Source organism: Anomaloglossus baeobatrachus, chromosome 5 (assembly GCF_048569485.1).
Source record: "Anomaloglossus baeobatrachus isolate aAnoBae1 chromosome 5, aAnoBae1.hap1, whole genome shotgun sequence".
In the NCBI taxonomy this organism is placed as follows: Eukaryota; Metazoa; Chordata; class Amphibia; order Anura; family Aromobatidae; genus Anomaloglossus; species Anomaloglossus baeobatrachus.
The window spans coordinates 551,936,698-551,959,457 of NC_134357.1; the positions used below are offsets into that span (position 1 = coordinate 551,936,698).

General features: G+C 43.0%; 1 protein-coding gene and 1 pseudogene across 1 annotated transcript; one reads left to right on the plus strand and one right to left on the minus strand.

The window, feature by feature from the left end:
• LOC142312970 (uncharacterized) overlaps positions 1–22,760 on the plus strand; it is a 187,202-nt pseudogene that overhangs the window by 106,406 nt on the left and 58,036 nt on the right.
• On the minus strand, positions 4,691–19,170 carry LOC142312250 (uncharacterized). The gene is made up of 5 exons (XM_075351179.1): positions 19,100–19,170; positions 10,160–10,823; positions 9,979–10,076; positions 9,691–9,781; positions 4,691–7,203 (listed from the first exon to the last, which is right to left on the minus strand). Exons 2-5 carry the CDS (start codon positions 10,290–10,292, stop codon positions 5,819–5,821), a joined length of 1,707 nt encoding a protein of 568 aa, XP_075207294.1. The 5' UTR covers positions 10,293–10,823; positions 19,100–19,170; the 3' UTR covers positions 4,691–5,818.

Genomic DNA, 22,760 nt, shown 5'->3' on the forward strand with positions numbered 1-22,760 from the left:
TCAGTATGAAAAACTATGTTGCTGATTTAATCCCATGATATATAAAAACAAAGAATAATATAAAGGCTGTAATTAAGTATAGGTTAAATAAAATTACTACATGCGATATATAAAGAAAGGAGTAAAGATGTATGCAAACTTTCAGCACGGGATAATTATACAACTGACTTCAATTCCTGTGGACAAACTGAGTTTATTTATAAAAAAAAGAGGGATCTTGTGTCTTATATATATTAGTAGATTTCTAAAATTAAAGAGTTCCACTAAGGGTTTAAAAAAATTATATTAGATGTTTTTTCATGTTTAAATGTTTTTATATTTTTGTATAAAGGTTATAAAGGCTGGTAACTTTGTCCGTATTGGACATTTTATTTTAATGCACATGTGTTTTTCATCGGGTGTGGCAGCCCTAAACCTGATGCACTATGTTTTTTTTTAAAGGTATTAAAAGCTATGGGTTTGTTGTAAGAACATCCATGAATAAGGCACTATGACATACTATTGTGTTGAAACGCGTTGGATGTAATCTGATGTAAGACCTTTATCTGCTGGATGCCATTCTTTGTAAATTTTAATGTAATGCAATAAAAGAGGTACCGTATTTTTTGGATTATAAGACGCACTTTTCCTCCCAAAAATTTGGGAGGAAAATGAGGGGTGTGTCTTAAAATCCGAATGTAGCTTACCAGGTGCTGCCGGCGCTGGTCAGTAAGGCGCTGTTGTGTGCATCAGGCGACGCCACTGTTCAACTCTGTGCGCAGCTGCTCTGGTCTGCTCGGCTCTGTGCGCAGCTGCTCTGGTCTGCTTAGCTCTGTGCGCTGCTGCTTTTGTCTGCTCGGCTCTGTGCGCGGTTGCTCTGTTCTGCTCGGCTCTGTGCGTGACTGCTCTGGTCTGCTCGGCTGCTCTGTTCTGCTCTGACTCACCGACCCCCCTCCCCCTCGCACGGAGCAGAGCAGCATCACGAGCCCTGCACAGAGGAGAGCGGCGTCACCAGCCCCGCACAGAGGAGAGCGGCGTCACCGGCCCCGCACAGAGGAGAGTGGCATCACCAGCCCCGCACACAGGAGAGCGGCGTCACCGGCCCCGCAGAGAGAGACCGCAGTGAGTATCTGGGCCTCCCTCTGTGCCATTGCCTGCATCACTGTAGTCCAGTACCGCCCCTGCCTTCTGTGACTGCCGCTCCGCTGCTTCCCCCTCTCCCTGGTAAGACACCACCAGATTATAAAACGGACCCCATTTTTTTCACCTTTTTTTTCCTCCAAATTTGGGGTGCGTCTTATAAAACGAAAAATACGGTATTTTAAGAAAAACACGCCTGGATGCGCTGGATATTTGCTTTTTCTTGAATTGAGGACATCCTGACCTAAGATTTTCCATGCACGATCAAGTGGTAATTGTCCTGAGTATACTGCAAGCAGTCAGAGCTGGTTCATATGTTTATCTATTACTGTTAATGTTTGATAATTTTACATCTGCCTGGGTTTTTGTGTATTTTTATCCTATTCTCCATATATATGTTATTATTGTTGTGTATGTGCATGGTAGTTAATAAGGATAATCAGAATGGCAAATTTTTTGGGGTCTCTTTTGGATTTACTGTTGCATTGTGATCCTGATATACACTTTAGTAATGTTTTGAAAACCTTATGAGTTTCATAGTCATTGAGATCCCTTTCAAATTTTTTGTGTTTTTATGGAACCTGTTTCCTTTTCCCATTTATTTCAAAATTTGACACCTATGACACTTCCATTATTAATAGGCTGATGGCCTTGTGACTGGTCATGTGACTTACCATTATGACGCTTCCACTAATAATAGGCTGCCGACCACTGGCAGTTCTATATACACCAAACCCTTTTTTTTTACATGATCCCCCTAACAAAGAAAGGGTGAAACTCTGTCACAAGGGTACCACAACAGAGAGTGGTCCCTCCTATTTTTGGTGTCAGGAGATCACAGCACAGGGCTTCATACACAGTTGCTCAGGTTAATACTGCTGGCTGTGCAGATACTTCTTTATCCAGCGCTGCTAAGGTTAAGTAGATCCTCTGGTCTCCTGAAACTCTGAGTTTAAGCAATAGTCAGCTGTTCTCTATTGTTAATCAGCTCTGCTATAAAAACTTCCCTCCTAGTCCAGGTAAACTGCTGGTGATAGTTTATGCTATTCTTGCCTCTAGGGCGAACCTGTGAGCTAAACACCAGGAAACAATTCAGAGAATGTTTGCTTTGTGAAAGCTGTGTTGTTTCCCTTCCTAGTCCTCTTTGGTTTTTCCCCTCCGGACTGTTCCTCATTATTCTCTTGTTGTTTGGAGTGCTTTCTATGATTGCTGTTTATTTTACCCCTGCCTGTCTAATCCTCTCTATGTCTTTAACCTAGACTAGCGTTTCCGCAACCCTACGCACTATACAGGGCTGAGTCCAGGGAAAGACAGGGATAGGCACATGATCGGTGATGGGGTGAAAGAACCCATATAGGGACATTAGGGAGTGCAGGGATCAGTCTCAGGTGGGTTTAGGAGGTGACTGTCCCCCTTTCCCTAGCACAAGGGCTCACCATTGTAACGTTTACCCTGTGTGTTCCAGCAATGTGGGTCCCATGTACCTGGTAGAACCCTAGTAGTCACTGCATGACATTATCACCAGCTCTACCATTTTTTGGGGATCAACTGTGGATCCCATTGCTGCTTTAGCTGAGCACCTGCAGAGTCTGTCAGTGGAGGTGGCAGATCTGCGTTCGGTTATGTTACATGCCACCTCTCAGAACCGGGGTTTAGCGGGGATTGCTCTCAGGCCATTCCCGCCTGAGCCTAAGTTGGCATTGCCAAATAGGTTCACTGGAGGACCAGAGAAGTTTGTGGTTTTTAGGGAGGCCTGCAAACTTTACTTTAGGTTTAGACCACACTCCTTAGATACCATGGAGCAGCGGGTGGGGATAGTTATCTCTCTCGCCCAGGGGATCCCCAAGCCTGGGCTTTCTCTCTCCCACCCGATTCTCAGTCACTCCGGACAGATGAGTTTTTCTGTGCTTTGGGGATCATTTATGACGATCCCGGTCGCCCTAGCTTATACACATATGTTTGCAAGTTCTATTACTGCTGCATATATTCTACTCTGCTTCTATTATGTCATTTTACCTTTACTTCAGTTATTGTTGGCGTATATATATACATATTATAATGAGTCTATATAGTTTTGTCCCATGGTAGACATATTTACTCTTATGTCTGCCTGTCCCCATCTCTTTTTCATATAAACCTTGTATGTTATATTTGTATTACATATACCGTGTTTCCCCGAAAGTAAGACCCTGTCTTACATTAATTTTACCCCAAAAAGTCCCACCCTGTCTTACTTTCAGGGGAGGTCTTACATTAGCCGAAAAAAAATGACAATTTCTTTTTAACCAATAAATTAACATTTATTAACATGCTGAAGAGTCGGTCATCACCAAACAGTAGAATAAAACAAATGTAGCGTATCAAGAATATCTTGTTAGTGCCGTATTACCGTATGACGGTATTTCCATGTATAACTTGTAAAACAACGAACTAACAACAACAAACAGTCTGAATGAGTTATACTGGAAGATAAAACAAGATTTATTCCATCACAACCAGTATACCCTCTGCCTGCATACCATAACAGTGCCGTATCCCACTGCACACAGCCCCATACCCCATAACAGTGCCGTATCCCACTGCACACAGCCCCATACCCCATAACAGTGCCATATCCCACTGCACACAGCCCCACACCCCATAACAGTGCCGCATCCCACTGCACACAGCCCCACACCCCATAACAGTGCCGTATCCCACTGCACACAGCCCCATACCCTATACAGTACATGTTTCCCTACTTGGTTTTTAAATGCTGGACGTTTTCCTCTGTGGTGCGGCTGTGGGTGCGGAAGGCCTGTGCTGCAGGGAACGCTGTGCCAATCAGCAGGGAAACAGCGGTGACGTGGGGCTGGGGCGGCCAATTACAGCCCGAGCTGCTGGGCCAATCAGCGCTCGAGCCGGGGGCCGGCGGTGACGTGGGGAGCAGGGGCGGCCAATTACAGCCCGAGCTGCTGGGCCAATCAGCGCTCGAGCCGGGGGCCGGCGGTGACGTGGGGAGCAGAAGCGGCCAATGAGCTGTTGAGCTGGGCGGATTGCGGGGTTAACACGGCGAGTTAACCCCATGAGCGCTGGACCCGCCCAGCTGCACCTGAGGACACCTCTGGAGCCTGGGGACCCAATGGGGGACAGCGGCGGCCCAAAGGTAAGGGCCTTACATTTCACAGCAGCCCCCCAACCCTGCCTTACATTCGGGGGAGGCCTTACATTGAAGGACCCCCCCGTAACCCCCACCCTGTCTTACTTTCGGGGGGGTCCTACTTTCGGGGAAACACGGTATTTATACCTTCTGAGATATTTCTTCTGCCTCCTATTCCTTTGGAGGACTTGAATCTGCAACGATTGTTACAAAACTTTAAAGAAAAAAATCACTGTGTGAAAGAAATTGTGTTTAATTCTGATCTAAAATAAAACCCTGATATTATACAAATGCTGAGGATTATAAATACTTTTTTGGAGTAAAGTTATTATTGTAAAATCATATTCAGCAGGTTTGCTCGGAGACACCAAGGATTTATATAAGGGAACATATAAGAACTGACTCTGGACACATTAGGGAAAACACTAGTAGGACGTTTATTGTTTCTTACAGAAAAATTGATAACATTTAGATGGATTCAGACGACCGTCAAAACGTGATTAACAAAGTTCTCCTCAACCAAGGGAACTGAAGGGAGTTTCATCTTTATAGCCTGACATCATCTGGCCGAGGTAAGTATATCAGCAATAACAGTTTTCACATGTTCAAGGAAGCTATCAAGTCCTATATTCAGGATTACCAGTGGAGCTTCCATTTTTAAATGAAGACCAATTACAGATGAAATTAGATGAAACACCTGCTCCCAAAATACCATAACTTTAGGACAGGACCACCATACATGCCCCAGCGTACCTTTCTGAAGACAGCCTTTCCAACAGCAAGGGGAATAATCAGGGATCATATTAGCCAATTTTCCTGGAGACAGATACCACCCTGTATGAATTTATATAATTTCTTCTAGGTGATTTATACAAGCTGAGGTCCTATAAGTCTATTTAGAGGTGGCCCACCATTGTTGAGGGAAGAATGTAAAAGATAGCTCTTGCTCCCATTTTATCATGTATGACAACTTCAGATCTTCCAAAGGGGAGTTTAGAAAACTATATAAAATTGATACCGCTTTAATATTACATTCCCCTTTTAAAAAAGTCTATGTAGAGAAAGAGGAGGTGAATTGTACCCAATGTCAGATCCTGTACTAAGGAGATGTCTCACTTGGAGGTATTGATAAAGACAGTTTTGATGTAATCAAAAGTTATCAACCATCTCCAAAAAGGATGTTAACTGAGAATCTCTATAAATAGCTGCAAATTTAGAACTGCCTCTTTTTTTCCAATTAGCAAGGCTTAAATAAGGAATATGTGTTTCTAAGGATCTAATAGAAATATCCAATAAAAGAAAAGAGAGATTCCCTTCACCCCACCTCCTCCACCAATACAAAGGAGAGGACATAGTAGGGAGCTCAAAAATTGCATTAGATAGTTTAATTAACTCTACTTACAAAAGGCTTCGAGTGGCCCACGTGATTATTTTCTTAGTGGTTAACAAATTATAATTTTCAATGAAAACATTTCTGACCTTCTAGGTAGGATAATGGTTTCTACACTTTTAAGATTTGTGATGTTTAAAAATAGTCCATTTGTGTGCAAAATATTTCCCTCATTCTAAACATGTCAAGGGTTTCTCCCCTGTGTGAATTCTTTGGTGTTTTGCAAGACTTGATGTTTGTGTAAAACATCTCCCACATTCTGAACATGAAAAAGGTCTCTCCCCTGTGTGAGTTCTCTTATGTTTAACAAGACATGATTGATCTGCATAACATTTCCCACATTCTGAACATGAAAAAGGCTTCTCCCCTGTGTGAGTTGTCTGGTGTCTAACAAGATGTGATTTTCGTTTAAAACATCTCCCACATTCCGAACATGAATATGGTTTCTCCCCTGTGTGAGTTCTCTGATGTGTAACAAGATAAGATTTTTGGTTAAAACATTTCCCACATTCTGAACATGAAAAAGGCTTCTCACTCGTGTGAATTCTCTGATGTCGAACAAGACAGGATTGCTCTGTAAAACATTTCCCACATTCTGAACATGAAAATGGCTTCTCACTCCTGTGAATTTTCTGATGTCTAACAAGACATGATTGATCTGCAAAACATTTCCCACATTCTGAACATGAAAAAGGCTTCTCCCCTGTGTGAGTTGTCTGGTGTGTAAGAAGATTTGATTTTCGGTTAAAACATCTCCCACAGTCTGAACATAAAAAAGGCTTCTCCCCTGTGTGAGTTCTCTGATGGGTAACAAGATGTGATTTTCGTTTAAAACATCTCCCACATTCTGAACATAAATATGGCTTCTCCCCTGTGTGAGTTATCTGATGTATAACAAGATATGATTTTTGGTTAAAACATTTCCCACATTCTGAACATGAAAAAGGCCTCTCCCCTGTGTGAGTTCTCTGATGTGTAACAAAATGTGATTTTTGGTTAAAGCATTTCCAACATTCTGAACATGAATATATCTTCTCACTCGTGTGAGTTCTCTGATGAGTAACAAAACATAATTTATCTGCAAAACATTTCCCACATTCTGAACATGAATATACCTTCTCCCCTGTGTGAGTTTTCTGATGTCTAATAAGATGGTATTTTTTGTTAAAACATTTCCCACATTCTGAACATGAAAATGGCTTCTGCCTTGTGTGAGTTCTCTGGTAACTAACAGATTCTGAAGAAAATCTTTTCTTCCCTGTGTGATTTTTTTTGTTAATTTTTTGATATTCTGAAGTTGAAAATGGCTTCTTTCCTGTAAGACAACTTTTATTTTTAATGTTGCTTTTGTGACATGTATTTTTCTTCACAGTCTGTGATGAATCAGAAGGTAGGACTTGTTTTATAAAATCAGATGATAAATCTTTGCTGTAAAGGGATGATGGTATATCTGGAATAGTGGCATTCACTTCAGTTATATCTTGTGTAATATCAAGGTCATCTGATTTAAAAATTGAAGATGTCAGTTGTGCCTCTAATCTCCTGGTACAGTTATCTGCCAAGAATAAAAATTTTTCTCAATAATATATACAAATTTAAAGATATAATTTATAAAACAGCTTGTAAGCTGTTACCGGCGTCCCAGCACTGTCCTGCACCCTTTCCCTGCTTCACGTCTCCTGGGAGTGTGCGTAGCTCACGCTCATATATTCTAAGGCTAAGTGCCCACGGGAGCTGCCCGCCGGCATCCGCAGCTATTTTTAGCTGCGGTAGTACAGCGGAATAGCTGGGTAAATCTGCGGACTTTCATGCGATTTACTTGCGGACGTCCCGGCCTTATATCCATAGTGGAGGGCCGGGATTTCCGCAGGTAATTCCGCAGGAATAATTGACATGCAGTTATGTGCGGCTGCGGGACATCCGCAGCATATTCCGCAGCCACACATTCCGCAGCGTGGACACAGACACTCCCCATGTCCCATAGGATAACATGGGGAGTGTCTGTACTTGCTGAAACCTGCAGATTTATCTGGAAAATCCAGATAAATCCGCAGGTTTTCCGCGGCAAAATCCACAGAAGCAAGCTCCCGTGGGCACATAGCCTTAAAGGGCCAGTGTGCACCTAATCCGAATGTTCCTCACAACCTATGGCTGAGAGGCAATAGGTATTTAAGGCATCCTCCCCTATGGGAGGTGCCTGGGCAACGTGGTCTATCCTTAGAGATTCATTGCTAGTTGTCACTGTGCCGTTTGCTGAGTCTTATACTATGTGTGTTAACATGTGTCTGTTTCCTAATATCCACTGTAGATGCTGCATCTATCTATACCAGCTGTAGCTGCCATATCCTCTGTACCTGCTTACACCAGTTGTCCCGTCTGCACAAGAGCACATCAGTAACTGTCAGCATCCAATTGCTGACCCTTGCGGTCAACCATTACAGTACAAGGAATCTCTGGTGTAGCATCTGGTGGCTACCTTCCAGCACAAACCTATTCTCGCCATCAGAGGCTGAACATGTGAACTTATAGTGAACATGGTAAATAAAAAACAATCGTGTAATTGCACTTTTTTTTGCAATTTCACTGCACTTGGAATTTTCTTTCCCATTTTTCAGTACATTATATGATAAAATGAATAGTGTTATTTAAAAGTACAACTCATCCAGCAAAAAAAAAATAAATATCTGTGATATGTCTATGTTGACTGAAAAATAAAAAAAATTATGCTCCTTGGAAGAAAAGGAGGAAAAATGAAAAATCGCCCGGGGTGAAGGTGTTAGATTTTGGAAATCATATGGGTGGGCTGCCCGGCCTCCATGTACCCACTGTGGGATAATTCTAACCTCCTTCAAATGTTACAGTTACCCTGTGACGAATTTTGGATAAAACGCCCCTATCAGCACTTTCAGCAGAAGGGAGAGAAGGAAGATCCATCAATAAGATGCCGAGATTCTAGGAAGATGGATTCATTGCTCTCAGTGGGAGAAGCAATAAGAATCTTGTAGATATGATACTTATTAATGGCGAACAAAACTAAAATAAATTATGTTACAAAGCAAGCTTTCCAGACTACTGAGGTCTCTTCATCAACTACAAGATTATTATTTTGTTTCTCCCACTGGGAGTGATCAATTGTTATTCACGTGGTGAACACAGCACCAAACTAAGGGGTACTTTGCACGCTGCGACATCGTTAGCCGATGATAGCGATGCCGAGCGCGATAGTACCCGCCCCCGTCGCAGATGCGATATCTTGTGATAGCTGCCGTAGCGAACATTATCACTATGGCAGCTTCACACGCACTTACCTGCCCTGCGACGTCGCTGTGACCGGCAACCAGCCTCCTTCCTAAGGGGGCGGGTCGCGCGACATCACACGGCAGGCGTCCAATAGAAGCGGAGGGGCGGAGATGAGCGGGACATAAACATCCCGCCCAACTCCTTCCTTCCTCATTGCAGGCGGGACGCAGGTAAACAGATGTTCCTCACTCCTGCGGCTTCACACACAGCGATGTGTGGTGCCGCAGGAACGAGGAACAACATCGTACCTGCGGTCGATCCGAAATTTTGGAAATGACCGACACTACACAGATCACAGATTTTCAACGCTTTTGCGATCATTTATCGGTGCATCTAGGCTTTACACGTTGCGACGTCGTTACTGGCACCGGATGTGTGTCACTTTTGATTTGACCCAACGTGCAAAGTACCCATAAGAATCTAGGAGGTCACCAGCATCATTACCCTCCGCTTTCTCTTAGGGGTCCACCATACAGATTAGATTTTTCCTTATCATGATTTTCTAACTTCAGGGGATAGGATGGATCCTACCTGTAAGATCTGGCTGATACAGATCTTACTCCAAAAGAAGGCTCAGAAATGCTCAGAATAATGGGGACAGTTTTGGGTGGAGGAGCATGTGGTAGTCTAGCAGCAGAATGGTGACCATTTGATATGGCCAGACTACAACCCTGATAAAGCAGCCACAGCCGGTGACTGAGAAGAATCTGTGACGTCTGTGCATTTAGTGGTCACTACTCACCTGGGTAGTCATACGTATGACTCTCCTCTTTACTCCGCTCATCACCCCTCACATATGTCTCTGTAGTATTAATATGGGTCAGATCTTCCCCCTGAAACAAATATTGTAAAAGTCACAGACAGATGGAGAAGTCACATCTATGATCAGCTCTAATCCTGCCATCTCCACCGCTCTCATTACACAAGTATAACACATATAATACTGGTGGATAAAACAAGACTGAGCACAAGACCTTCACAGCCGTCTACACATCATAGGGAGATTTCATGGCACCTTCTCTCCATCTACCTGATGATCCTGAGGAACATCGGGATCTTCTTGTTTACAGTCCTGTGGGAGAAGAGGACGGGGACATCTCTCTGGTGTTGTCCTCTTACTGGATAGACCTGGAGGAGACACATACAGGGACTGAATTCATTCCTTACATACAGATAATTATAGGCCGTGTGTATTTAGTCCTGTCTATTACCTGGTGATGTGAGGGGCTGGGGAACCTTCATCATGACGTCCTTGTACAGATCTTTGTGTCCTTCTAAATACTCCCACTCCTCCATGGAGAAATAGACGGTGACGTCCTGACACCTTATAGGAACCTGACACATACAATGATACCGTCACCCCCGATCCCTTCATAGCGTTACTGTATAATGTCCCAGCATTCCCAGCAGTGTCACCTCTCCAGTCAGCAGCTCAATCATCTTGTAGGTGAGTTCTAGGATCTTCTGGTCATTGATGTCCTCATGTATCGGGGGGTGAGGTGGAGGCCCCGTGATTGGGCTCAGGGGTCTTCCCCATCCCTCAGACACAGGGGCCTGACAGCGCTCACTAGAGGTCTTCTTCACTACTGTGTAATCCTGGTTATGGAGAGACACAGTAAGAAATCTCACTCCAGACATTTCCAGAGTCCTCACCTCTCCAGTTCTGTCCATCTGTTATTCCCATAGATAAGAATGGTGTAATGTGACGTCATCAGAATCTCTCACCTCTCCAGTAAGCCGGAAGAGGATCTCTAGGGTGAGGTGTAATATCCTCTCCGCCATCTTGTCCCTGTCCATATCCATCCTTCACGGGGCAATCAGGAGAATTCTCTTCTATAGAAGATCTCCACTGAGAGGATCCGATATTGTAGGGACCTGAATGGGGAGAAGATGACGATGTAACATCATAGAGAATCCGCTGTAATAATACAATTACTGGAGAGAATAAGGGGAAACATATAATGAGAACATTCTGGGGAACATTATATTGTAGGGGCAGAAAGGGGCTGGGGACTGAGGGCAGAAAAGGGCCGAGGGCAGAGGGCAGAAAGGGGCAGAAGACTGAGGGCAGACGGGTTTCCTCACTTCCGGCCTCTCATAGTTGGGGCGTTTGTATCTATCAGAGGAAAAGGAACAAAAACCTCACGATTCATAGAAATCAGTGAGATAAAAACCCCAAGAAAGTCTCAGAGCAGAAGGGGTTAATGCCCCCTGCCCCAGTAATGGGGAATCTCCACATACCTCCTCCTGCAGAGCCGCACACTAGATATATGGCTGCTCTGTGCTTCCAGGACCTGTGATGATGTCACATGGAGGGGAGGAGTCAGGGGTCACATGATCAGCTCCTCAGTGTATGCAGGACTCTGCTGTGCTGGGTGTCATGGTGCTGGATGAGGGGAAGGTTATGTGTGGAGTGTGTACGGAGCGGAGTCGTGTGTGTGTGTGTGTGTGTGTGTGTGTGTGTGTGTGTAAGACCAGAACTACTTACCCCGGCCACAGTAAGCGAGGGTCACAGCTTGTGAGGGGCAGTAAAGTCCGAGGGGTCAGGTGAGTCCATAGTTTAAACACAATATCATAGTGTGACACAAGAGCATAAAACCTACAGAAGAACTCCATCACAATTACATAGCGAAAATCACTTTCTTTATTTCATGGACAATAGTAAAAACAAAAAATGCAAAAGAGAAGACGTGTACAGAACAAAGAGGGGCGAAACGGCCGTCGTCTTTGTGTGCCGACCATCGCTTTTCCCTCCCTGTAACGCCGCAGCATGTGCCCTCCAGATTTGAAATAAACCAGAGTGTTACACAGCAATTATCGGTGAGTGCTGGTTCTTTTTCTCTTTTTATATTGAAGTGTCGTCTCCTGATCCCTTTTGAATAAGCACCCCGTAGCTGTAACTCTACACAGTCCTCCCTGGAAGTCCTGCACTAATACACAGAGCTTCTCAGCACATTGAGTGCTCTCTGTGTTCAGTGGTCAGTGTTTTAACTGGATGTTTCCAATGAAGCAGTGCCCTGTTTTTCCTTCTATATATTACTACTAGTGTACAGAACAAAGCCCTAGAGGGTTATGGCAAATAAATGAATACACACAAAATGTACTGCTTAAGAAATGAAAAAAAATAAATAAATGTACATAAGGTAAGTATAATTTGAATGGTACAACAACACCCACATGAAGGTAACCGCCAAAAATAACATCAATCAGTAGAAATAGGCAAAAGTCATATTACATTTAAATAATTATTACCTACAACCAAAAATGTATTCAGTATTAGATTGATCAATTCTATTTTGACAAACAAATAGGCACTGGAAACTCCAACAAGCAAACCTGATACTAGGGGCGTTCATAGAAATCATGGGGCCGGCTCCTGTTCCTGATCTGTCTTTCAGTGAGAAGTCTGTGAGAGACACTGAACATAATGTGGAGGATCCAGTGAGTAATCTGAGCCCTGTTTGTTCAGCAGCTCAGCATATACAGACACAGGGGCCTGTGATTGAAGGTGGGGGTGGGGGAGGGGGAGATATGGAGCAGCCTAGCTTTGTCCCCACTGAAGCTGAACCCACACTGGGAGAAATCCTGGCAGCAGTTAACACTTGCAATACCACACTGGCCACTTTAAGTAACCAAATGGGAACTGTCACTCTGGATATAGCCTGTATCAAAAATGAGCTGCAGGGGGGTGACTACCAGAGTGGGGGAGCTAGAAGAACGTGTGAGTGCAGCAGAGGATAAATTGCCACCAATGACACCGGAGCTGGGAAAAGCCACGCAAAATATCACAACACTGCTGAACAAGGTGGACGATTTGGAGAACCGCTCCCGTAGAAGTAATCTGCACCTGGTGGGGGTCCCGGAGAGGGCAGAAGGGAATGACTCCCTGGGCTTTTTTGTAAAATGGCTAATGGACACCTTTGGCAAAGATGTTTTATCTCCATTCTTTACTATTGAGAGAGCGCACAGGGTGTCCCTACATGTGCCCCCCCCCCGCCAGGAGCACCCCCACATCCTATCTTGCTTAAACTCCTGCATTTTAAAGACAGGGATGCCGTTCTGTGCAGATCCAGAGATATTAAGGAACTTGCTATTAATGGGAGGAAGATCTCTATTTTCCCTGATTTTTCCATGGAGGTACAACGTAAAAGGGCGCAATTTATGGAGATTAAACAACGCCTGCGCGGATTACAAGTGCCATACTCCATGATGTATCCTGCTAGACTGCGAATTGCGGTGAATGGAAAAACTCACTTTTTTGATACAGCAGGGGCGGCGCTGTCTTGCCTGGATATTAATGAGAGGTCCATAAAGAGGAAGAATACTTGAAGATCACCCTTTCTACCGCCAGGTGCTACTGTTTCTTATTGTCTGAGACGCTATGCTGGTATAATTACTACTGATCATTTGATTTTGGATCCAGGGCGGGAGATGACCGGTTCATTGTGGACACTCGTTACGGGAACAAGCTGTGGACCCTTCTCCCTGCATGGACTCTGTGCGAGTTTTCTAGCCCTGATTCTCTCTATCTGAGAGAAATGTGCAAGTCACACTTGTTTCTGAGGGCGGGTGCGCTGTATACTAGTGTGCAGGGCTCTATTTCCCTCCTTGTTTTTTTTTTCGTTTTATTGTTGTATTTTGCAATTAATATGTGGGGTGTGGTGTACCTCAGTCGTGTCGCTCAAGCTAATGCTAACAGGAATTGGTGGAGATTGCCTCTCTCCCCCAGGAATGGAGTATGCTCCGGTTTATTATTTTTTAACCTGCTCTTATGGCGAGATCACTTAATATTGTAGCGTGGAATGTTAGGGGGCTCAGGGATGCGAATAAGAGGTGTTCTATATTTACTCATTTGCAAAAGTTTCTCCCAGCTATTCTATGTTTATCTGAGAGCCACATGTTAAGAGATAATGTTCATTGGCTGAGGAAGGGATGGATCACACATGAATATCATTCCACATACTCGACCCATGCACGGGGTGTCAGTGTGTTGGTGCACAAATCCATCCCGTTCTCATGTATAAAATCAGTGGTTGACCCTGGGGGCAGATTTGTTTGTTTACTTTGCACGCCGTATGGTATACAATTTATTCTGGTTGCGGTATACATCCCTCCACCATACTCAGTTGAGTCAGTAAAAAGAATCTTGTCTGTTTTAGACTCCTCTCCCCTGCGCCGACTCTTTTGATAGGAGATTTTAAAACATATTTACATCCTTATCTAGATAAGCTACATTCGGGGAACATATCAGAGGACGCAGCCTCAACTTCATTTGCTAGAATGCTGACAGAGATGGGTTTGGTAGACCTTTTTTGCGTCCAAAACCCCACATCCAAACAGTTTTCCTGCTACTCTAGCTCCCACCACACTATGTCACGGATTGACCTGGCTATTGGGAACACACTTATGACCTCATATGTACAAACGGTGGCCTATCTACCTAGAAGCGTATCTGATCACTCACCACTCCATGTTACACTCTCATGGGGAAACCCCCTCACCCTGTCTAGGCCTATCTGGAAACTTAATCCCTTCTGGATCCAGCTTATAGGGGGTTCTTTGCATGATACTATTTTAGAATATTTCCAACTTAATGAGTGCTCCGCACCATCACATATAGTCTGGGACTCTATGAAAGCCGTGGTGAGGGGCATCTATATCAGAGAAATATGTATACGTAAAAACCAAAACAGACAACAGACGCTACACCCAAAGTCTGATTCAGGAAGTATCTGTTGCGGAGGCTGCGGCTGCGGCTGCTCAACCGACAGAAGAAACGAAACTAAAAACACTCTAGAGAAGGCAGAAACGTCACTCAAAGAAATTTTCATGTCGGCGGCAGCAAATAAACGTTACTTCCTCAAACAGAAATATTTCATAAAGGGTGAGGGAGTAGGGCACCTACTAGCCACGGTCATTAGGGCGCAGGAAGGATCTTCATATATAAATAGGCTGAAGACTGAGTCGGGTGACCTTGTAACGGAAAGTGAGGATATAGTGAGGGAGATAAAGAGATATTATATGCGACTATACACATCAGACTGTGACCTTACGGAAGGATAAGGCTGCACATCAAACTTAGATAATAGTATAATGCCTCAAGCATATGGAAAAATATTGGAAAATACAATGAAAAATGCTACTTGCTAATTTGAACATGTGAATAATGAATTGCATACCTGCCATGAATATTAGGAAAAAGGAGATATTTAGCAATCGCATTGATCAATGTACCGTAACTGAGCCCCAAAACCTCGTCAAGGTATATCTCTATATTGGGGTCCCTAGCTCTGTGACCCTAACTGTGTGTCATCTCATTGCAATTAAAAACTGCTGTGGGTGGAGAGGGGTAACTAAGGACTTTCTTATATAGGAGATGGAAAAAACATGGCCGAAAGGGGCGGAGCTGTGTTCACATTCAGAAAAAAACTACATATAACTGAATAGGATAACTGAAGTAAGCACTAATATATATATTATGAGTGCAAGCCAAAAAATACATACTATAGAAGGATAAGGCTGCACATCAAACTTAGATAATAGTATAATGCCTCAAGCATATGGAAAAATATTGGAAAATACAATGAAAAATGCTACTTGCTAATTTGAACATGTGAATAATGAATTGCATACCTGCCATGAATATTTGGCTTGCACTCATAATATATATATTAGTGCTCACTTCAGTTATCCTATTCAGTTATATGTAGCTTTTTTCTGAATGTGAACACAGCTCCGCCCCTTTCGGCCATGTTTTTTCCATCTCCTATATAAGAAAGTCCTTAGTTACCCCTCTCCACCCACAGCAGTTTTTAATTGCAATGAGATGACACACAGTTAGGGTCACAGAGCTAGGGACCCCAATATAGAGATATAGCTTGATGAGGTTTTGGGGCTCAGTTACATTGATCAATGCGATTGCTAAATATCTCCTTTTTCCTAATATTCATGGCAGGTATGCAATTCATTATTCACATGTTCAAATTAGCAAGTAGCATTTTTCATTGTATTTTCCAATATTTTTCCATATGCTTGAGGCATTATACGATTATCTAAGTTTGATGTGCAGCCTTATCCTTCTATAGTATGTATTTTTTGGCTTGCACTCATAATATATATATTAGTGCTCACTTCAGTTATCCTATTCAGTTATATGTGACCTTACGGAGACTGAGAGCAATATTTGGATGCTCTCTCCCAACCTACACTAGCCGACAAAGAAAGTTATTTGTTGGATCGAGACGAAGAATTAGAGGAAGCGCTTGGCCAGACGCAAAATGAAAAAGCTCCGGGAACGGATGGCCTGCCTGGCGAGTTTTATAAAACTTATGCACCCTTACTGCTACCTAAACTACTTAAAGTATTTGAAGAGGCTGAAAGGCAGAGGGTCCTCCCGCCTTCTATGAGGGAAGCTTTAATAGTCTTAATATTAAAACCCGGAAAAGATCCAGAGATCCCAGACTCGTACCGCCCAATCTCTCTACTACCAACAGATGTTAAATTACTGGCCAAGGTGCTCGCCAATAGGATGTCCCGAGTCATCTCATCTAAGGGATCCATTTAGTGTCACAAGTACTACAAAATAATATTCTTAAGAGTTTTGAGCAATTGAGAATGGAGTTTCACCTTCCGCATGTGTTCTTTTATCAGTACTTACAGCTGAGGCACGCACTGGAAAGACAGAGGAGGACAAACTCTGTGACAGTGACACATAATCAAACATTACATATGCTACTTACATCTGAGTCCTCTAAAGGTCTTATCTCTGAACTATACAAAAGATTATTACCTGCCCATCTGGAGACATACCCACTGACTGTTAAAAGTAAATGGGAACGGGACGTTGGTCCCCTGACGGAAGACCAGTGGTCCGACATTCTGGAACAGGTCCTTAAACTGGCGGTCTCTGAGTGCAAAAGACTTTCTCAAATATATCTCATCCACAGGGTATATAAAACTCCCAGCCTATTATTCAGGATGGGACTTAGATCAAATACACAATGTGTTAGGTGTGGACAGGATGATGCCCATTTGATGCATGTTATGTGGGAGTGTGGACACATTGGTAATTTCTGGAAACAAACCCTGGAACTCATAGACCAAATATATCATATCACAATACAACCGTCGCTTTGTCTATGTTCCTTGAGTCTGTGGGAGGGAGGAGTAGACCCGGACTCTCCAACAGCCCTGGGAGTAGCATGTATCCTGTATCAAGCAAGGAAGATACTGGCATACCATTGGTTAGATCCTCTACCACCAACATTACCAGAGCTTAAAAATAAATTAAATAATGTCATTAGATTGGAAAGGGGAATTTATTTAAAAAGAAAAAACACTGAGAAAGTTTTACAAAATCTGGCAGCCATGGATGGAGTCGCCAGGTCTCCCCTCTGGGGCACTAGTGCAGCATGCAATGTTAGACCAGTTATTGTTGTGCTTGCAGTGAATGGATCGTTTGGGGAGTAAAAGTTAAAACTAGTGTTTTACATGGCGAAGTGGACTTTGTGTGGCACTGTGGGAGGGGCCGAAAGGGTGTGATTGATGACTAAACGGGGAGAGAGAGGCAAGCGGGTATGGAAATATGATGTGGAGCGACACGGCTGATGGAGGAGACTTTTCTATTAGACTGAGGTATTATTGCATATTTAACTTTTGTTTATCTGTGAAGTCATGTTGTTTGTAGGCTCAATTTATATAACTGATCTAAGAATACTTTCTTTTTTATATATATATATATATATATATATATATATATATATATATATACACATACAGAGAAATAACCTGATTTATAGACAACATATGTTTTTTCAATGTACGCTTTTACTAGTTATATAAGATGCAATATATTTTCTCTGTATTGATTCCTAGTTGTTTAAAAAAAAGATCTGATTTAAAAAAAAAAAAAATCATGGGGCCCCATAGCAGAATTTCTAATTGGGCCCACCCCCTCCAAAAAAAATAAATAAATAAAAATATTCAGCTGGGACACAGAAGAGCATATTTCACTACTTTACAGCCCTTACCAAGTAATTTTCCTCCTATTGAAGCCCCTAGATTCCCCTTTCACTGCAGCCATAAACTATGATTGCAACAAAAGTGCCCCCCAAACACGGTCAGTATCTTGCATCAGTATTTGTATCCAAATCAAGGAGTGGGTGATAAATACAGCAGTGGTGCCTGTGTTTCTATCTACTTTTCCTGTGATTGTTCCACTCCTGGTTTTGGCTACAAATACTGAGGTAAAATACTGACCAAATACTCAACATGTGCACGGGGCTTTAGAAGAGTATAATGGGCGTCAGATAGTCCTCCATATAGTAAAATGAAGAGGTGATTACTTGTTTTCACCAGACAACCTCTGTAAGTGCATATTTGCTAGTGCAATAATCACAGGACAGGGAGGGGTTAAACAATCAAGTATTTAATCTCTATTGGAAATGAAGAATCTTTCCCATATTGATATCAGAGAGAAAATGTGTCCTCCATACACAACACAATCCACTATACCAAGACCAATAATACCACATACAAGGGAGAAATACTGTCACACCGTGACCAGACAACATATTACCCCCACACAGTGACCGAATACAACCACATACAAAGGAAGAAATACTGCAACACTATGGCCAGACCACATAATGACCGAATAATACCACATGCAAGGGAGAAATACCACCACACTGTGACTAAACCACATGGTGACCAAATAATACCACATACAAAAGAGAAATACAACCATATCGTGACCAGACCACATATTAACACGACATAGTGACCGAATATTACCACATACAAGGGTCAAATACCAACATGCCATGACCAGACCACATACTGACTGAATAATACTACAATAATGATCATGAATAAAAACCACAATACTAATAAAACTAATATTACCATCACTTCCATGATACACAGCAGCTCTGTATATAGTGTATTTGTATAGTGTACAGGTAATACAGTGATCACCATTGACATACTCAGTAATTCTGTATACAGGGTACAGCTAAAACAGTGATCACTGGTGAGTTTATAGACAGGAGATCTGTATATAGGTAATACAGTGATCACCAGTGACATACACAGGAGTTCCGTATATAGTGTATAGTGTGTGTGTACATGTAATACACTAACTAACTTACCAGTGACGTCTCTAGTTGACGTTATTCACCTTCGCTTTTCCTCTCCATCTGGCACTGACCACCATCATTTCTTCCAGCCAGAAAATGCCTCTGTAGAAAATAACACACAGTCACCTATAGCTGATCACTCCTAGGGCACATTCCACACTGTTTCCGCAATTTCTACACTACATCAGACTTTTGTTCCCACCATGGAAGATAGTATCCTAAAAAATAAACTATATTTCATCAGTAATAATGTCCCCTAATTTACCCCTACAGTAATTATCTCCTCTATTTGCCAGCATAAACCAATAATGTATGCTCCTCACTCTGGCCCCATATAGTAATTATGTCCCCCATTCTGGCCCCCGGTAATTAATCCCTTCACGACCATGGACGGGTATATCCGTCATGGAGCGTGTCCCGTTAAGCCCAGCCCCCTGCCGCGGGCAGGCGGCGGCGGTCGGCACACATATCAGCTGTTTTCAACAGCTGACATGTGTGCCTGCTAGCCGCGGGTGGAATCGCTTCCACCCACGGCCATTAACCCTTTAAATCTCGCTGCCAAAGTCTGGCAGCAAGATCTAAATGCGCACGACCATGTTTTTTACTTACCGCCGCCCCCACCGGAAGTCACGTGCGTGATCACGTGACTTTCGGTGGTTGCCATCATAGCACAGGGTCATGTGATGACGCCTGCAGCTATGAAGTTTCACTTTCGTTTTCCCTCGGCCGCGAGCAGAGAAACAGAAAGTGACTGAATCTGCTGTTTACAGCTGTATAGCTGTGATCAGCAGATAGATAAGAGCGATCGGATTGCTGATCGCTATAGCCCCCTAGGGGGACTAGTAAAATAAAAAAAAGTAAAAAAAAAGTTTTAAAAAATAAATAAAAAAAAAAAAAAAAGTTCAAATCACCCCCCCTTTCCCCCCATTGAAAATTAAAGGGTTAAAAAATAAATAAATATACACATATTTGGTATCGCCGCGTTCAGAAATGCCCGATCTATCAAAATATAAAATCAATTAATCTGATTGGTAAACGGCGTAGTGGCAAAAAAATTCCAAACGCCAAAATTAAGTTTTTGGTCGCCGCAAGTTTTACGCAAAATGCAATAACAGGCGATCAAAACGTAGCATCTGCGCAAAAATAGTACAATTAGAAACGACAGCTCGAGACGCAAAAAATAAGCCATCACTGAGCCATAGATCCCAAAAAATGAGAACGCTACGTGTTTCGGAAAATGGCGCAAAACGTGCGCCACTTTTATTGGACAAACTTGTGAATTTTTTTAACCCCTTAGATACAAGTAAACCTATACATGTTTGGTGTCTACAAACTCGCACCGACCTCAGGCATCATACCCACACATCAGTTTTACCATATAGTGAACACCGTGAATAAAACATCCCAAAAACTATTGTGCCATCACACTTTTTTTGCAGTTTTTCCACACTTGGAATTTTTTTGCTGTTTTCCAGTACACCATATGGTAAAACTTATGGTTTCATTTAAAAGTACAACTTGTCCCGCAAAAAACAAGCCCTCATATGGCAAGATTGACGGAAAAATAAAAAAGTTACGGCTCTCGGAAGAAGGGGAGCAAAAAACAAAAACGGAAAGTGCCCCGGGGCTGAAGGGGTTAATAATGTCTCCAATCCTAGCCTCCTTTATTTAATAATGTCTACCTTCCTGGCCCCCTATATTTACTAATGTCTCCCATCCTGGCCTCCTATGTTGCTCCATCCCAGGCCCCTAAACTGTCCCATCCTGGGCCCCTATGTTCCTCCATCACAGGCCCCTAATCTGCCCCATCCTGGGACCCTATGTTCCTCTATCCCAGGCCCCTAAACTACCCCATCCTGGGCTCCTATATCCACTACTCTGCCCATTCACAGAGGGAGGAACAACAATATTCTTCTCACCTCCCTGCGCTCCCCCCCTCCACCCTGCGGCTTCATATCCTGTGTGGTCAAATGGCCACCCCACCCATCCGAGGCCACGCGATAACATCAGTAACATCAGAGTGCGGCTCATAGCAGCAATGTTTAAAGATGTAATGTAGACGCACATACAGTGCATGCATACACATGCAGACAGGCACAGACTGACACATGCATGCAGACATGCACACACGCACACATACGAAGATGCACTGACATGCAAACGTATGCAGACACACATACATGCACACACGCTTACATACTTAGATAAACAGATATACAAAGACAGACAAATGCATGCAGACAGGCACACAGACATGCATACAAATGCACACAGACATGAACACTCATGCAGACAAGCACACACACTCATACATACGTAAACACACAGGCATGAACACACAAATACATGCACTCAGACATGCGTATGCAGACACAGAAATGCGCATATAAACACATGTTGTGAATGTTGTCTGGTGGAGCTACGCTCTTGAACTCCCTCTTGTGGTCGTTGATGTTAGTGGGTTGGATTCTGTTCCTCAGTTCTACACACCTGGTTGGCAGCTCAAACCTTGATTTTGGATATAGGCGTGTGCAGGCTGTTTGTCTTTGCCAGTTGTCTGTAATTCCTGAGAGAATAGGAATCTGTCTCTTGTCCTCCTGGCTTTCCGCTATCAAGCTAAGCCAAGTTCTTGGTTTTGCTTCATACTTTTGTGTGTTATTTGCTTATTTCTGTGAATTATCTCTGAAGGTTTTCTTGTATTGTATCCTGTTTTGTTTGTGCCTTCAGATAAGGAAGATTTATCTTCCTAGTCAGTCTATGCTGTTTATCTTAGCAAGGGTTAGTCAGCAGGGTAATTGCTAGTTTTTTCCTACAGTTTCACCAGAGTGTTGTACGGATTGTGAACATGCGAGTATTAGATTACTCTTCCTTTTTGCACATTCTGCGTAGGAAGTTTCATAGGATTTTTCATGCCGATCGCAAGAGTTCCCTATAGTGTGGCCTCTCTTTGCTCCATCTTGCTCTTACTGTGTATGTATTTTTTCATCTTTGCTCACAGTCAGTACATGTGGGAGGCTGCCTATTTTTCCTTGGGAAAATCTGCTCTGAGGCAAGATAGTTTCTTTTCACTTTCTGTCTTGTAGGTTATGTACTAGTCCTCCGGCTGGGTTTGAGGCATCTAGGTTGTTAGGCATGCTGCCCAGCTACTTCTAGTGTGGTGTTAAGTTCAGGGCTTGCGGTCGGTACTTTATTACCTACGACTCTGGTGAATTGTGTTCATGGTAGTAATTGAACATCGGATCATAACACACACATATACGCTTATATACATAGACACACACACACAAAGAGGCACATGTACACATAGGCAGGCACACATGCAGAAAAATGTACATACATGCAGACAGGTGCACGTAGACACACATGCACATATTCACTTAAACACACATGAACGCAGACATACACACATACATAATCATGCAAACAGACACACGCACACAAGAACGCAGCCAGTCACGTGCACGCACACAGACACACGCACACATATGAAGACATGCACAATAATGCAGCCAGGGACATACACAAAAAACAGATACACACAAACATATGTAGATATGCAGAAGGGCAAACACATGCAAAGACACCCACACATATGTAGACACAGGCACAAGCCTGCACACACTGTATGTGATGTGTGTATGTGGAGTGTACGCGGTGTATATGTACGTTGACA